Raw genomic sequence first — 19,357 nt, forward strand, 5'->3', positions numbered from 1 at the left:
AAAAGTCACACGAAAGCAGCTGCTGATGTGGAAAGGAACAGATCTATTCTTTCCTTTTGTGGCAAACAAACAGAGACAATGGAGAACAAAAAAAGAAATGTTACAAAGGCAGAGCTGTTGATGTGCGAGTGCATTGCCGAAAAAAATCTGTCACTGTCCACAGCAGACACACTTCCAAACGTGTTCAAGGAAATGTTCCCCGACTCTAAAATAGCTACAGGTAAATTATATGATTCTTCTCATAATTAACAACTCCGTATAAGAAACCGCTTACATTGGAAAAAAATATTAAAAACAAAATGTCAGCACAGTCATTGACAGTGTAATATTTTCATGTCAGTAGTGTTTCTAGTCCCATCAGGTTTTTTTGATTTAAAACACAATGCTCACAGATGGGACTGTAGTGTTTCAATATAAAATTTATTTCATGTTGGGCCTGTTTAAGTTTTGTTCATTGTCATTTTTAGAGATGAAGTGTGCAAGAAACAAGACAACATGTTTCATCAAAGAAATCTCTTCAATGAAGCAAAATGTTTTACAACAGAGGATGAAAGAAGGACCATTTACAATTTCAACAGATGGTAGTAACGATGAGAAAAGCAAACAGTACCCTCTGGTGATTAGAAGTTTAGACACTTCCACGGGAACAGTTAATTCTGAGCTGCTATCAGTTCCTATCTGTGATGGCTCAGCAACAGGTAAAGGGATGCATATGTTGAGATATGAAAAGTACTGTGTTACTTTTGTGTAGTGTTTAACATCCGACATACACTTAACAGGTCCTTTACGGACATTCTTGTATTTGACAGAGCGAACTTCTTCCAACTTCATAGTGCTCTCTCGATAATACTACATTGGTGCACATAGTAAATAAAAGTGTTTACCCTCTGATTAACATCTACAATCTGACAACCATTTGTGATGGGTATGGTAAGTTAGGACATATACATAGTCCTGTATTCTAAACCGGCATATAATATATCGCTTGCAGAAAAATCATAAAATGGTCATCTCATAAGACTCCACCAAGTTTGTCATGTAAAACATTGATTGCACACACTTATTTGCATTCAGTATGTTCAAGTCTGACATGAAGAAAAGAAACTGTTTTTGTTTTTTCAGGGGAAGCTATTTATAACATGATAAACAACGAACTGCATCAGCGCAACATTCCCTGGACAAATTGCCTTGCCCTTGGATGTGATAATGCAAGTGTGATGGTGGGAAAACACAAGGGGGTGTTTGCATTTCGTCCACATCGCTGCCAAAAAAGCTGCAACTGCATCAATGCCACCAGTAGATGAAATATTGATTGACATTTTCTACTACTTCAACAAAAGTGATAAGAGGCAATCACGTTTCAGGGGTACCCAGGAGCTTTTTGACATAGTCCAGAGAAAAAACCTAAAACATGTCGTCACAAGATGGCTGAGTATTGGAAGGTAATAACTGCGAGTGAGAGACTGGTTTATTTTTCAATGAACACATCAAATGTCCAAGAGTGATAATCAATTGTATCTCCTTTTCCACAAAGTGTGAGACATTTGCCAATTACGTGTTGTTACAGGTCTGTAGTTTGCTCCAGTTGCTTCCAAAAAATAAAACAGACACTGTAAGTGACCTTAATATGGGCATATGACATTAAACAACACTCATTTTTATTTTCCTACAGGTGCATTACTCGATTGCTACACAACTGGGATGCCCTTAAAGCCTTTTTTAATGAGGAAAATAATTCCCAGGTTGAAAAGCTCAACAAGTCTAAGCTTAAGGTTTCTGCTACTGCAACTCAAAAACCTCCATCCAAGGAAAAGCGTGCTGATGATTCTTCAAGTCGTGAGCCAACGTATGCTGAACGAAAGGTTGATGCAATATTTGGTTTCATTCGCAGTCCCACTAACAAGTTATATGTAATGTTTCTTGAATATACTGTGACAGTGTTTGATGATGTCCTACTGAATCTTCAAGCTGAACAACCCAAGATTCACATGTTGAGAAGATCTCTTCTGAAAGTTCTGAGAAATGTTATGACAAAGTTTGTTAAACCCAGTGCAATGCTTGGAAAACCTGTGACCCAAGTGGAGTACAAACCTCCATATAACATTAAGTCTAATCAAGCGTTAGTTCTTGGTGAAAAAGCTGAAGAATTTATTCAAAATAAAGAAAACAATCATCTAAGGGACAGTAAAATCAAGGAGTTCTACAAAAATGTTGTCCGATACTTCACAGAAGTGTGTGATTACATGATCCAGAAATTGCCTCTTGACGATCCACTTCTTGCTACCGCTGAAGTAGTAGATGTTGAACTTCAAACCTCCTCAAAGAGATCAGACATTGATTACTTCTTACGGAAATATCCTTGTCTTAAACCACCTAAAACCACCAAGGATCGGGTTACAGAGCAGTTTGTTTTGTACCAAACAACTGATATCAGTGAGTGTATTAGAGACAGAATTGACCAAACCTGATGGGCTATTGGCAGTCTTAAAGACAGTGATGATTCCTATATGTTTAAGGAGCTGGCAATGGTAATGTGTGGAATTCTGACAATTCCACACAGCAGTGCCCATTGTGAAAGGGTTTTCTCCTGTGTCAGGAAAAACAGAAATGACCAAAGATCAACATTGGGTGATGACACTCTTGAAGCCTTGCTGGTTTTGAAATCTTCTGCAAAAAAGAACAGTTACTCTGAAAAAGAGTTGGATCACATAAGGGGCTCTTATGCTAGGTCACTGAAATCGTAAATTACTTGTTAGTACCTGTAGTTGGTATCATTTGTAAATATGTTTATTCTATACTAGTGTGGAATTTTGTGTTTAAGTTTTCTAGTCATACTTATATTTATTATGATTTTTCATTGAGATTACATTAGATGAAGTTATAAGAATTTAATACTACAGTCCCTCTGGTCATATTTACTAGTGCATTAAAGTGTTCTTCAGTATTTTGCTAAATACATGTATGTAAATATATCATTGCCAAATTTACATAAAGTCTCTAGTCATTCTTACATTTATTACAATTTCTTATCCATATGAAATGAAATAATAATTGTCATAATCCATGAATCCATGTGGTGATATTTACTTTATTAATTTTGATAATTTATATCATATTAATGTGTTTTAGTCTAGTCAATGTCATGGACAATGTGGACATATTTTCTTAATTTTGCTAAATATATTATTATAATAATTATGCCATTGCCACCTTTGTATGATTATGTATTTGTTTTCAAAATAACATATGGAATCAGCTTTCTTCCTGAATACAGATCAGTAATTCAAGGTATGTTCTATATGATTCGTATTTTGTTTAATACACTGCGTTTGATTTTGACTTGTGTTTATTTACAAACAGATCGGGCATGTTATGATTTATCTTCACGTACGTACGTACAACGGATGTACGTTTTTGGTATCACCAGGGTACCGGGCATAAGTTTAGTTTCACGCATATTTGTTAACCGAGCACGTTATGATATATTGCCGAAAAGTTTACGGTATATCAATAATAATTGTTTTGATTGTTTTTCTATTTACAGATTAAATGGTGATAACTGGATGCACCGAGGTAATCAGAGACATCAGAGATATGAGTGATGGGAGGAGTGCAAGCACATGGACACATGGAAATAAAGACATTAAAATAATGTTTAAAAAAACTTGAGTTTTTATTGTACAAAATAGGTAACAATAGTAGAAAATAAAATAATACGACGTTGTGACAACGTTTATACAACGTAAATAAAACGTTGCCACATCGTAACTCAGTAACGTTGTGGGAACGTTGTATGAAAACGTTCCCCAAACTTTCATTTGCAACATTACTACAACCTAAATGCAACGTTGCATCCTGAAGTAACTGCAACGTTCTCCAGACGTTGTGTTCCCACTGGGTTATGTATGACTTCTTTGTGCTTGGTAATAGCCTTTTTATCCTCGTCAGAAATGGATATGTTATCTGCTGCAACGTTATGAATAATTTCCATTGAAAACTTCAGTTGTTGATCTGTTAACGTTAACAATATGTCTTTCTTCTGCTTACTCGATGCTATCAACCAGAATTCCACTAAACTTTTCATGTTTTTTAGGAAAATACAACACTGTGTCCTCTTCCGGTAAGATCCTTGTGCGAAGTTGTGGTACTTCGGAGTGAAAGTCGATGATATTTACGTCCGGAGTCGAAGGTGAGACATCGATTAACAAATATCCAAATCTGTTTGACGTTGCCAACTGATAAGCTTCTCTGAAATGAGCGTTCTGTCTGGGGAATATTTGTCTCCCCAAAGCCTCGACTTGTGATTGATCTCTTTAATTTCTAAATAGTAAGAAATATTGTGTATTTAGACTCAATGTACGCATGACTTTTCCTTTCTGGAGTACGTTCTGCACTAAAAACTTCACGGTTAAATTCTGATGGTGAGATTTCACGCAAAACATTTTCATTAGATGTGGACTATCCACTCCTTCAGCCATACAGTCGTCGATCACCAATGATTTATGACCGTCTATATCTCCCCATTCGTGAAACTGATCTTCATTCGGTAAACCTTGATGAAACGTGATTTCCCTCAAGTTTTGTCTTAACTCGTCGAAGATGGATTGCCACGTGTCGTAACATAGGATTATCTTTTTGGGAGGTTCGCTAAACATACCGTTGGTATTCCCCAAAATCTTTTGAGTCAAAACTGTCTTTCCTGAACCAGATGCGCCACACACCATGATTCTACATGGGGATTGAAATTTTAGGAGACTCTCTCTAGTATACCATGCCATCGTTATTTGTAAAATGAAGACACAAATACAAAACTGAACTATTTACATTTTATTTCAGAATGTACAAAATGTATTTACAATTCGGAACAACATGTCTGATGAGTTTGTACATTGTAAAAACAGCAAGGAAACGAATTCTGAATGTATTCATACACATAATTATCATTTTCGACTAAGTTATTTCCAAATGGTCTTAGGATAGACTCCATTGACACTCCTCTGCAACGATTTAACAGGTAATATAAACAATATTGTCCACACACTCTCGATGTGGTACTCTGCAATCGTCTTTCGTTGTAAGTGTCGGCTTCAAACGAAAAATAACTAGGCGAATGTCCATAACTGTCAAAAAAGTCCTTGTTGTCCTAAGATTCACAGTAAAAAGCCAACCAATGTCTTCCAGGACTATCACTATTGTCCGTATTGACGATGTATCCGATTGGAAATGTTTGTATCTCGCTCGGAACTTCGTCCCTAGCGTAAACCCCCATGATTTTTTTTCTCATTACAGAATCGCAGTCTCTGACACAACGTAACTGTGAGGTGTTCATGGTAGTACTATATCTCTGGCAGCGTTGATTTCGAAGTAACCTGGATATTCACAATAAATGATGGAGGCTACCGCTGCAGTCAGTGCTGTCCCCAAGATGACCTCTAGTCTGACGTTTCCATGTTTGAATAAGGTGAGATATTGATTGGTTTGGAAGGTAGCTTCCAATTCAAATGTATAGAGCGCATATCTTTCTGCAATGCCGTCCCTCTCTATGTTAGAACCGGTATCGTTGAGCCATTTCCCCGTCGATTGTAGCATGTGCCTCAGAACGGGAATGGTGGTTTGACCACCGGTCGTTCCGTACTTGAGTTTTAAAGGGTTACCGCCTACTGGTATTCCGTCAACGTATAGCCCTATAGATGTGATGTCATATGGTTGGAAAAACCAGGGGTTCTGTTCGTAGTCACCGGTGGTCGCGGTGGCATTAACAAATCCAACTACGACGAGATTTGGTCTCATACCTTGAAATATATAATCGTAAGTAAAGTTTGTCGTCCCGGTAGAAATGGTCATCTGCTTCACCATAGTCTGTGTAAACGGATATTTGGCATTGGTCACTTCTAGAGCTTGACTTTGTGCATAGATGACGGCTGGATTGACTTTGACTTTGCTCGAATGTCTTCGATTGCTATCTTGTAATCGGCCGATGCAGTGCCGGACAAGAGACAAAAGCTTGGTTTTGATCGATACAATTTAACGTTGACTTGATTCAATAAATACCTATCCATCTTAAATAAATCGTTATAGAGCGGACCGACTAGGTCTACCACCTTTCCGCCTTCAAACAGTTTAGCTCTTGTTAGCAACGCTCCGTTTGAACCGCATCTACGGCTATGTTCACCCATGTCTCCCTCATCGTCTGCTAGCCATAACTGAGTAGTCAATTGGGTCGTCTTTGCTTCTTTACCATATTTCAAGAGACTGTATGTAGGCCTTGTAAGGGTGATGGCTCGTCGTAGACACGATAGTCTTCCCCTGTAGTGTGACGTCTACTTGGGAAAATAAAGAAGGTAAAAACAAATTGACTGGTCCCACGTCATCTGTAAGAGCGATGGCGCTTCTGTCCGCTTTCGTTATCTTTACCTTAAGCATATATTAAAGTGTTCCGGAAATCGATCAATTCCAAACCGTTCTGTCCACTAACGACGAATTCCACCACGGAATCACTCGTAATCTGAGATATTGGTAACACGTCCTGATAGTAAATGTTTTCCACGGCTGTCTGTGTTGGTGGAAGGTCGAATATGGCCGATTCTGAAGGTTGTGCTTCTCCGAAGAAATCTTTGTTTAACGCAGCAATTGTGATATTAGACTCTTATTAGTCTTCTTCACCTTTTCGCCTTTAGTGTTGTTTTAACTTTTTTCAATTTACTCACCTTCCGTTTAACTTTACTTGTTTTACGTTTCTTCAGCTGTACCCGTTTTACTTTACTTGTTTTACGTTTCTTTAGCTGCGCCTGTCTAGTGTGTGCCCGTTGACGTTTCCTGACAGACTGACTACGTTTTGGGACTCGTTTACGTTTCATCTCAGATTTGGCTTGTTCTACGACTTGTTGAGCCGGAGAGACCATGTTGAGGTTTACCTCACGTGGTGAAAGTAAGGATTTTTCTCCTTCTCTGTCGTTTTTGTCTATGGGAATCATGAATTCGTTCGAATTGTGTGACAATCCTCCACCAAATTGCTTCACGTTCCGTTTGGTATTGTTCACATAAGCATTTTCTTTTCCACGTACCACCTCTTGATAATACTTCATCCATTTCCCAACGTTGGGTACGTACATCTTTGAAACATTCATGATATAAAAGGATTTTTTTTAAAGTGAGGTGTAACCGTTGCTTGATCTTTTAAGAATGACGCGAGATCGTCATTTCCCGTCTTTATGTAAAATTCTATATCTCTCACTTCTGACTTTTTCACAGGTACGTAGTATGGAACGTCGAACGATTGAGTCCAGTTGGCTACTTTTATTGCTCTTACCGGACGGAGAAGAGTTGCCTTTTCACCATCGATGAAGCTTTCGTCACACACGTCACTGTGTAAGTACAAGTTTTGTCTCGTCTTTGTTCCACTCGTTGTTAATGTTATGTCCATTAATGCAACTTTCCAAGTCCCATGTAGATTCAGTGGTGTTTGGAAGTGTGTACCAAAATGATAAGGTTTGTTTTGTGGAAAGTAATTCTTACTTCCATCGCTGTGAATGACTACGTAATGTGACATCTTAGGCTTTGCTTACGTCTTTGATGTCTTTATCTGCTATCCAATGGTTATATTTAGAGGGCCAACCTTCAAATTTTACGAGCCATTCGATTTGACCATTCCTTTAGCGCTTTTTAAGTTTTCCTCGATGTACCATAACGCGTTTTCGTCTTTATCCACTCTCTGTAGTTCGGATTGATAAAAATTTCCAGTGATTGGATCTTTTAAAAAGTCTAATAACTGATACTGAGGTATACCTTGGCGTAAGAAACGTTTGTTGATCTTGAATATCTCTGAGGACCATTGCTGTTGATAAGGCTCTCGTAAACGGTTGCTTTAAGTGCGAGATTCTCACCAGGCTTCCAATCTTAAACCTAAAGATTTGTTTCCGTTTAATCATTGTTTTCTTTTTTCTATGTCTTGTCTTTCTGAGATACATGTAACCAAAAAGGTCTGCTTCGTTGGTTTTGTTAAAATCTTTTGGAGCCGTACCATTTAATGATCTGTGAGGTGTAGCATTGTAACTCTTGACGAAATCTTGCAATTTGTCTACATATACATAACTCCTATATTTCGTAAAATACCTATACATCATGGTCTGCAGCGTTCTGATTACACGTTCGACCACAGATGCTTTCTGTTCATTGCGACTAGTGAAGTATTTGATATCATTGTCTTCGCAATACTGCCTCATCAATTTTCCGGTAAATTCTTTACCTGCATCGACATTTTGGGGGTTTTGTGCGTTTGACTATCTTTCTAAAAGCATCTAACACGTCTTTTGTCGTTTTCGTTTTTATAGGTATAGGAAGCGACTGAATACATCTATGACCACGAGAAGGAATCGAATACCATCATTCTGTTTAGAGAGATTCGACACATCCGCGAGATCAGCTTGATATTCCTCGTAAGGACCGGCTACTTCCACTCGTGCTCTCTTGAAAGATCGCTTGACTTGTTTTTGTAAGCTATAATCGTCTAGGCTCTGAATATATCTTCTAATCTTATACAGACCTGGTGAAGTGAATCCTTGGGATTTCAACACTTGATGAACTTTCGTTGGACTCGTAAAACCACCCCCGTTTTCTAAATTGTAATACACCTCATCTATTCGTCGCTTCTCTTCCTCGGTCAACATTTTAAAAGACAATGAGATGAATATGTATCGTATTCAATGTTTTATTACATTATATCAAAGTGCTTACATTCAATGTTTATGAATTTTACAATGATTTATGATGCATACACATTTTTTCCATTTTTCTGTTTTGAGTTCGTTTACTCTCCATTCGGCGTTGCACAATTGTGATATGAAACAGTTTCTAGCACTTCGCCGAATATCAAATCGAACTGTCTCTCGAATGAAATCTCGGATCACCTTGATATCATCCACATGAATAAAGGCATCTTTAAGGTCACATTGTCTTTGACTTATGATTTCTCGAACATGATTTGCATATGTCAGTTTTAATAGGTTCCCCATACTGATAGCTTCTGATGGCTCCATATCTATACAAGTGTTGAACTGGGAGGATACGGTAAAACACAATGAATGTCAATACATTCCACTGAAAAATTTCTATGTTTCCAGTATTTCAATGTTTTTCCACATAATCACCGACACCTTGGTAATAAAATCCACCGATAGCTAGTTGATATGGAGTTTGACGAAGTTTACAGTTCCAATGATAAAACGTCATCAAGCGATCGACACAGCTTGCCATATGGTGATGAACTGGGTGAGTGGTAACAGTGTCCATCTATAAGTAGAACAAATAATATGATAATATTCTTCACAAAGTATTACTTCAGCTACTGTTCGTTCACCATTACATCCAAGAGTCTTTTGGATGCTCTTCCAATATGTGTTTTACTAGTCGTTTTTCACCTCTGCCAGTGTAGTTTTCATAATGACACACACAGATGGGACAAGTGTACCTACGTCGTCTACCGCGTTCTTCAACGATTACCGGAAGCTCATCACCATCAACGTTAATGTCTACATACTGATCACCACCCATCATGTACCTACTCTCTATGCGTTCTTACAGTCAAATGAATAGATATGTCGGAACTTCACCGATTTTCTTCACATATTTCTTTATTTTTTCGCTATAACGTTGTTTCACGTAGTTCTCGTCTCTCAAAAGTTCATCCTTCATCAGCCGATGAAATGTATCTGCAGGTATGCAAGACTGTATACCAAACTCGCGCCAGGTTTGTTCCACTTCGAAATGATAAGTATAAGCCAATGCTTCGTCCAAATGTAAGTCTATAACAACAGCACCGGAATACATCAGACATTCATGTTCATGCTGAACATGCTGACTACCTCGACGAGTCTCGCATCCGAAGTATACGAATAGTTCTGTAATTTTTGGTTTCACAACGTATGCGTAAGAGAGACACAGCAGATTTTTTAGTATTCTCCGATAGGCTTTTGCTTCGGTTTTTTCTATCAAATAGTTCTGTATTCTGTTATCCAACACGTCCATTGTGATACGGTAGTGATGTAATCATTAAATAATCTAATGATTCCAAAATGGTATTTAAATGATAAACATCATCTGTTGAAATAGGCAGTCTTTTGACCACCTAACATGTTCCGTTTTGATATCGTCAAAATAGTTCCAATTCTTCAAAGTGACTCCACACATGAAACACGGTCTTCTATTCCCATATAAAAAAAAAACATTACTTGCCAGTTGATATGGAGAATGATGATGATGTTTTGGCCAATTAACGAATGTGTCCACACGGTTACGACATTTGATCAAAGACGGATGCTGTGGACGTATTATGGGTAAAGAATGACCAACAACACAGCTGTCTGTTTCGTTGTTCATGCTATTTTTCTACAAATGCACAGATACACCACAAACTCTCCGATAAACTTAAAAGTTTCTTCATAAATTCTCCCGATAGTCTCGTTTTCTTTCCCTCTTCAATCAAACAAATCCTAAGCTCACCTTTAAGTTTTCTGATGAGGACATCCTGTGTAAGACTGAGTCGGCAAACGACTCTATTTGGTGAAATGTCTGTTACACTGATGTCTTCTTTCTTGATCTGGTCGATGTGAGCTTGAGTCATCGATGATTGTGTCGAACATACACCTCAGTTCATGTATATATACCCATCTAAAAGTGGGACCTAGGGGAGGTCTCAGTAAACGTCCCTCTAGGGGTAGGGACTTTTAGGGACCCTCATGATAAGGACTTCATATAGGGATCTCGCAAAGGGACAAGGGAGGGACTTCATATAAGGACCTCCAATTATAGGGAATAGAGGGACCTCCCATGATAGAGGGACCTATAGGGACCTCCAATCATAGAGGGACCTACAGGGACCTTTCATGATAGAGGGACCTAAAGGGACAGAGGGACCTACATGGACCTTTCATGATAGAGGGACCTACAGGGACAGAGGGACAATACCCCGCCCCCCACCCCCCCCCCCCCCCAAAAAAAAAAAAAACATTACTACTCATAGCTAGTGAAAGACATTCATTTGTTACACATATAATTTTAGACAAGACCGATACGCAACAGAACAGAAGGTTGATTTTAATAGAATGTAATTTTTTTATTCATTCATTGCGAGAGGTATTTCGTAATACCTTTTCGTTACAATTATCTATAGTTTTTAACTAAAAACACACACATCAGCAAAAATAAAATACGTTTTCACACAAACCCTGCTCACCACCCCGTAAAGGTAGAACATTGGTTGTTTATTTATATCTCGCAACACCTTAACCCAACGTGATTCACTGAAAATGGAAAGACGGGAGGTTTTTTTTTTCTTCTAGCCAAATTTTGACATGTTCACCATTGCGTAAATCTAAATTTTCATTGGTTGATGTCTGTTGTTTCCGTAACTATACCGATTATATAAAAAGCGCGCCAACATCGTTAACCGTCACTTCGATTTCGGTGCAAAATGGCTACTTTTCAACCATATCCATTTGGAGAGATAACTCTGAATGAAGTGGAGAAGGGCGGTAAAAAGGAAAAAACGCTCTCGGTGCAGATAAACTCAGGTTTGGGCGTTTCGGTAAATAAGTTTATCGGAACAGTGTACTTGCACATAAGCAAGAAAGAAAAAAAAATACTACTTGCCTTTAACACTCCAAGAATTTAAGGAATTAGCAGACTTGAGGAAAAGTCTAGAGGACAACCTCCATCATCTGGAAGTAAGTACTTTAGCAATATTTCAATTTATTTCTATCATCATACACTGTAATATGTATGACCTTTTTAAAGGCAGTTGTAAAGAGAACAAAATGAAACATCAATCAATTTCCTCACAGATTCGAGAGACAAAACCAGAAGAAAGGCAGCAAGGGATGGGCCTACAGGATGTGAAACACGTGGTGAGTTGACTGTCAATTTCAAACACTTGTCGATGTATAATTAGAAAAAAACAGTGTTGTTACTCGCATTTATTTCTTACCGCAGGTTAACGACAGTAGAGTCCACCCCTATAGGAACACTCCCCACAAGTCGTCACAATATCTAGACGAATTCGACCAATAGCTGACAACAATGAAGTAACTTCATAGCGGATTTCACAATATCAAGATGAATTTGTGAAGTTTTTTGCTTGTTAAGCAATAACAGGTGCATATATGCCATGGTGGTGAACTTTATTAATTTATTTTGAATAATCATATATCCATGTGAACGTGTAATTTAAAACGGGATCTAAAATAATTTAAGAATAATACTAACGTTGAAGCAAGGTAGGAAACAAAATACATATTTACATTTAGACTTTAGCGGAGCCTACGGTTGGATGCTTCGTAAAATGTTAGAGTTATCCTTTTTCGGTAAGTCATTTTTGCTCATTGGCTAACAGAGGAGGATCGTGTCTATCTCTTTTTTATTTCTTGTTCTTTGGATTTAAACATTTATCAAAAACGTGTTGCGAAATCCGTCATTGATTTAAACGGGGATATATTATTTAGAGATAAATCGTATTACGCCACTAATTTATGTTTCATCAGCGTTTCGTTTGAGTGTCACGAAGTAGATATATGTCCATCTGTCATCTACCGTTACGTTGTTAAAGCAATCAAGAGGCGTTATCTGGAATTTAAAGACGAGAATCGTTTTTTTATAGATAGCATAGTAGAAGTATAGATAGCATAGTAGAAGTAAAGTATGGGAGAGTTCGTTCCCACATGAAAATACTAAAGAAACACCGATATTATTGTAAAGTAGAACTCGGCTTTTCAACTTATGAAGAAGAGACGACACTGGATTGCATGTCGGAATGTAGAAATGACTAAGCACAAGCGATTTGTTCGCAAATAATTTCATTTTTATAGACAAATGAATACACCGATAAAGTAAATTATACAACATAAGTGAAATTTAGTAATAACATGAATATAACTCAATTAATCTAATAGTGTTATTTCACTGTCAATAATTACAGTCAGGCTGGTTTTGTAAGCTATAGTCGTCTAGACTCTGGATATATCTTCTAATCTTATATCTTATAAAATACATCTACTCCTAAAAGGGTCCTAGGACTGTACATAGCCCCAATGTATTACTACTCACGGAAATAGTTAGTACAGGTAACAAATAGATGTCTTTCAATCTGGTATTTATTAGTATAAATGTTTATTGGGTGAGATCGATACGTTACAGAAGAACCCATCTTGAAAGATAATGTATTTCGTTACACCTATTTGAAAATTACTTCGTCATGATTGTCAAACGTTTTGGACTAAAAGCACACATCAGAAAAAAGGAGGTACCAAAACCTTCATTCTATAAACGATGCCTCCACTTAACCGACCTGGTGTGAGTAAAGGCATTCGTAAGTAAAAAAAAAAAGAAAAAAAAAAAGAAAAAAAAGAGGGTGGTACAAAACTTTGATATGTTCTCCAAACCGTAAACCTAAAATTTCATTGGTTTTACTCGATTTTTTCCTTACCTAAACTGACTTTATAAAAAGCGCGCCAACGTCGTTAACCGTCATTCAGATTTTGGCGCAAAATGGTCCATTCTCAACCATATGGAGAAGTAGAAGTGTAAGAAGTAGGAAGGGTGGGGAAAAAACAACAAACGCTCTCTGTTAAAATCAACGCCAGTTTAAGAGTATCAGTAAATTTATTTTTTGGAACGATATATTTACAAATTACCAAAAAGGACAAAAGGTACTACCTACCGTTATCCCTGCAGGAATTCCAGGATCTGACAGACTTGAGAAAAAGTCTGGAAGACAATCTACATAATCTCCAAGTAAGCACTATAACATTATTTACATTTGTTTGTATTATTTATTTTATTCATGAAAGTTAATGCTAATATCACCGTGTCATGTAACTTTTTCGCGGATGCAAACGATTACTTTCTGCACGTCAATAAGAAAGACAGAAAATACTACCTGTCCCTCAGTTTTACGGAATTGGAGGAGTTTGACCTTAAAACCAGTAGGCAGCAATTCGAGCAGAAGTTGCATCTATTGGTAAGTCTTTGAGAATTATATCACATGGTATGCATATAAAACATGTATATTCGTTTGAAATAAGATTACATTGTAATGTTTTTCTTTTTCTTTTTTTTACATATAAACAAATAAATTTCGTTTCGTTATATTTTAGTTATGTAAAGGATATTGTAGGTCCTTACCTGTATAGAGTTGTTACAAGTATACGTCATCGACGACATTGTCACCGAGCACAGCAGTAGTAGTGTTTTTGGGGTGTGTACGGTCCCTAAGGTAGGACCTCCTTTTGGACCTACCATTGGACGCCTAGGTCCTCCTATATAACACTACGGGACCTCCTTTTGGACCTACCATTGGACCCCTAGGACCTCCTATATAACACTACGGGACCTCCTTTTGGACCTACCATTGGACCCTCCTGTTGAGGTCACGTGTGGATAGGTAAATATTGAGAGGAGAATCATGGTCGACACATTCGATGGCGCAGGCACAGGTAGAACATATAAAGAAAGAAGACATCAATGTGACAGAGGTTTCATGTAACAGAGTCGTTTGTCGACTCGGTCTTACACAGGAAGTCGTCATCAGAAAACTTAAGTTTGTATAAAATGTCAACAATTATCAAGAAAATCAAAATCAATAAAAAGGACGTTAAAAAAAACCCTCAAATGACCACAAAAGATTTCAAACGGTATTAAAGGACCATCAATCAATTCTTTTCATTATCACATTATCAATTGTTTTTCAATTGAGATAGGCCTACCAGCTAAGTAACATAAGTATGGGTATTATTGAAACTTTGTGAGAAAACGTGACATGAAGTGAAAAGACGAAGTCACGGTATAGTAATTCCACCTTAACCATACGATGGTACGATCCGACTCCCATCGTTATGTCAAAGATGATTATCTCCAAGATGAATATGAACAATAAATCAAGTAATGTAACCTAGTAATACGAACATTGGTTTGCGATGAGCATCGGTGTTTTTAAAACTTTGTGAGGAAACGTGACATAAAGTGAAAAGACGAAGTCACGGTATAGTAATTCAACCTTAACCGTACGATGGTACGATCCGACCCCCATCATTATCTCAAAGATGATTATCTCCAAGATGAATTTTTGTAATACTAACATCGGTTTACGATTATCAGATGTGACATCTAATGATGAGAACTGTCATCTAATGAAAAGGCATCCCCGCCCGATCGATTAGACACCAACCGATTCTCAAAGATGAAACCTTACGATAAATTGTATCAAATTCTTAAAGATGCTACGTCTCCGACAGCATAAATACTACTTATCACAGAAATGGACAAAACTGATACCCATTGTACAGAAATGTTTAAAATTAAGGTATCAGATGAAAAATATTAACAATGTCCGTAAAATTGCTGTGAACTTAACTGATACTTTCAAATACAAGATATAGAGGAGGAATTTTGTTGGGACGCACAAAATTATTTTTTCGGTTGAAAATTAAAAATTTAAAAGAGAAGCTGAAACTTTTGAAGGGTGGTAATGATTAGCTGACATGGATAACGATACATGCAATCAAACTTCACAAAAAGTTAATCTTCAGGATTTCAATTGTGATTTAACAGTGTTTGATACGGAAACTTTTGGCATCGGTGTTGTATTTATACATGATAATAGAACGGACTCTTGTAAAGTAATCGTTGGTGTAAGAGAAATACAAATTACTACAGGACCTGAACAATATGGACCATCTATTTTACGTATAGAATTGTTGAATGATGGTAACCGTACCATTCAAAGGGATGGATACAATTTGAATGTTTCTATATCATTTGATAGGCAAGCTAGAGAGGTAAAATTAAACATTGTATTGCGTGAAGAAATTAAATTAACTATGTCTTACAGTAGCTCATTCAACATTGAGCTGAATGAAACAGAAATTGGACCTCCCTCTATAGATAAATTGATCACATATAAAAATTTGTGGGATAATTATTTTCTGTTTAAAAACTTTTGAGATGAATTTCCATAAAAAACTTTTGAGATAAATTTCCATTAAAAGAACTGCTATCTGAGAGAGCATATTGGAGGAGACACTCGAGGAATACTTCAACCCAATTGGATGTTTACAACAAGGTAAGCATATTATTATTAGGAATATACCATATAAATATGTTCATCATATTATTTTATAAATTGTTATGTTTTTATTATTAATTTCGGAAGACAGTTTGTTGTTCGTTTTGTGAACTATACGACCATATCGAACTTCCGCCTTGTTAAAATGGTAAGCTCTCAGAGTAAATAAAAGACGATTTAACTGCGAATTATTATCTGTGGATGCAACGATACACACATATATATATATACTTGATAATTTAAGTTAATGCTATGTATACGTTTTAAAATGTTCCAGTTATTATTTTATGAATTCTAGTGTTTTTATTATTAATTCCGGAAGACAGTTTGTTGTTCGTTTTCATGACTATACGACGACATAGACCTTCCGCCATGTTAAACGATTCCGTTTTCGAAGCAAACAAAAGACGATTTTACTGCGAAATAGCATCTATGGATACAGCTACACACATATGTATGCAATCACAGATTATACATATCCTAAACAGCAAGGTTGTGGAATGGAAATGCAGGAGTTTGAAGTGGTACAGCTGGCAAGTACAATGTGATACTGAACCTACTTAACCGTAGCATCATAGGTCATTTTTTGTTTACAATTAATATTTCCATTCCTTCCACGACAATGTTTACCATTTCGTGAGATCGATACCAGAATCAGATGAAAATTAAAATCATAATGAAAAACAATAGTTAACAAATCAAACATTTATTTTGACAATTCACATAAAATTAAACTAAATGGACACAAAGAACTTCCTGAGTATTACACAAATGTACAAAATTGAAATTCAAGATACACGATAAGAATATCTTTAATATAACTGGTATCAAATCATAAGGAAATATTTTTAAACATTGGTATAAAATCACGTAAAAAATCTTTAAACATTGGTATGAAATCACGTAAAAAATCTTTAAACATTGGTATGAAATCATGTAAAAAATCTTTAAACATTAATTTTTCCATGGTAGCGACATCGTCTTAATATTTGATTTTTAATGTCGCCTTAATATGTAATTCTGATGTAATTAACCTCAACACGATTTGTTTACATTTCTTAGGAAGAATAATCATTACCTAGTGGCTGCGCTGGTAGTGGCTGTAGTGGTGGTGGTAATAAGGTTTGATCCATTTCAATGTCATCTATCAAAGTAAATACATGAAAATAAATCTTTCTGTATCATACTGTGTTTAAAGTATTGATTATATGGCTATGGAGCAGTTTTTGTGAAGTCATTTTTATCATGGTAGTGATATCTCCTCAATATTTGTTTTTTATGTAATAAAGCTTAACACGGTTTGTTAACCTTTCTGAGGAAGAATAATCATTACCTGGTGATTGCGATGATAGTGGCTGTGGTGATGGTGGTGGTGGTGGTGGTGGTACTCGGTTCATCTCTATGTCATCTATGTAAGACAAATTGATAAAATAATTCTTCCTAGTATTGATTATATGGTTATGGAACAGTTTTTATTTATTTTTTTTTTTTTAATTGACATCTTTAACAACTAAAGATATAATTAAAGAAACATACCTCCATGAACAACTTCCTGATCACCGTCTCCAACACTGACTGTAAATTAAAACAAAATTATGAGTATTCTTCATCATTAATCTAAGGGAGACAATTCAATAAAATATTGAAACGAAAATGTCAATATCATCTCAAGTCAAAACTTACAGTTCTCCCGCTCGTCTCTTATTCGATATCGTACTCTGCCTCGAGCTCTCTTCTCCTGCCTCCTCAATACAATACAGCATATGATTGCTGTAAATGGAAGCAAATAATTGTCTTTATTCTTATAAACAAGAAACATGTTTTTACAATGAAATAATTTCTTAAAATAATAAATATTTGTTCATATATAAAAATATATAATTTGAATGTTAGACACACCACGTTGATATACTTATCTATACAACTTAAAACAGTATGTCATGGTTTAATTTTGAAGGAAATGTTATAGAAAAAATATCATTTATACCTGTCAGCAGTCCCAACACTATCCCAGACACGATCAATACTATTGAAACTTTACTGATGTGGTTACTGGTGGTTCCATTGGGACTCGTGACTGTACTGGTGGTCAGTTCTGGACGTATGTATTCTGGACTGATGGGTCACTGGTGGTTCCATCGGGGCTCGTGACTGTACCGGTGGTCAGTTCTGGACGTATGTATTCTGGACTGATGGGGTCACTGGTGGTTCCATCGGGGCTCGTGACTGTACCGGTGGTCAGTTCTGGACGTATGTGATCTGGACCAATAGGGTCACTGGTGGTTCCATCGGGGCTCGTGACTGTACCGGTGGTCAGTTCTGGACGTATGTGATCTGGACTGATGGGGTCACTGGTGGTTCCATCGCGACTCGTGACTGTACCGGTGGTCAGTTCTGGACGTATGTGATCTGGACTGATGGGGTCACTGGTGGTTCCATCGCGACTCGTGACTGTACCGGTGGTCAGTTCTGGACGTATGTGATCTGGACTGATGGGGTCACTGGTGGTTACATCGGGGCTCGTGACTGTACCGGTGGTCAGTTCTGGACGTATGTGATCTGGACTGATGGGGGCACTAGTGGTCACATCGGGACTCGTGACTGTACCGGTGGTCAGATTGGTACCAGTGGTAATCTATATAAAGAGACATTAATTTTAGTATAAAATTGCAGTGGGGGTGAAGATCAACCTTAAGACAATGATAGGAGATAACTCTAAAAGTTCTGCTTGATCAACTAAAAATTTCATTTTAAATAGAATAATGTACTTTTTTTTTTATCAAGAGTAAAATGAAAGATTGAAACGAGCACAACAACCTTAAGGTAATGGTGTAAGGAGGATAACTCTCATTCTGTTTGTCAAGTTGTATTGATAAAGTATAACAAATATTATGATTAATCATATTCACTGAAGATTTTGAATATTTACAATTGACAAACATTATGAAAAAAAAAAAAATTATCAGTAGAAAATTGAAGATTGCATCCATGCGTTTGCATATATATACTTACACAGTTCACCACTCTACCCACGATGTGATCACAATGGACAGCCTCCTGGGGGTAGATGTGAATAGTGGGAGTGTAGTAGATACACTCCCCAATAAGACGGTCCTGACTTCTCCAGTCTTTGACAACCAGCATGGGCTGTTCGGGGGGTGCCGGGGCACAACACAGCGTGAATGTTTTGTCCCCCCCCCCCCCCCCCCCCCCCCCCCCCGACACCCACGCTGCGTCCATCGTGCA

At 37.1% G+C, this 19,357-nt stretch overlaps 1 protein-coding gene across 1 annotated transcript; it reads right to left on the bottom strand.

Moving 5' to 3' along the window:
• Nucleotides 1-5,325: 5,325 nt before the first annotated feature.
• LOC117315134 (uncharacterized protein F54H12.2-like) lies at nucleotides 5,326-5,856 on the bottom strand. Its single transcript, XM_033869279.1, has one exon. It carries the CDS (start codon nucleotides 5,854-5,856, stop codon nucleotides 5,326-5,328), a length of 531 nt encoding a protein of 176 aa, XP_033725170.1.
• Between the last annotated feature and the right edge of the window lie 13,501 nt (nucleotides 5,857-19,357).

This window comes from Pecten maximus, chromosome 17, assembly GCF_902652985.1.
Source record: "Pecten maximus chromosome 17, xPecMax1.1, whole genome shotgun sequence".
Classification (NCBI taxonomy): domain Eukaryota; kingdom Metazoa; phylum Mollusca; class Bivalvia; order Pectinida; family Pectinidae; genus Pecten; species Pecten maximus.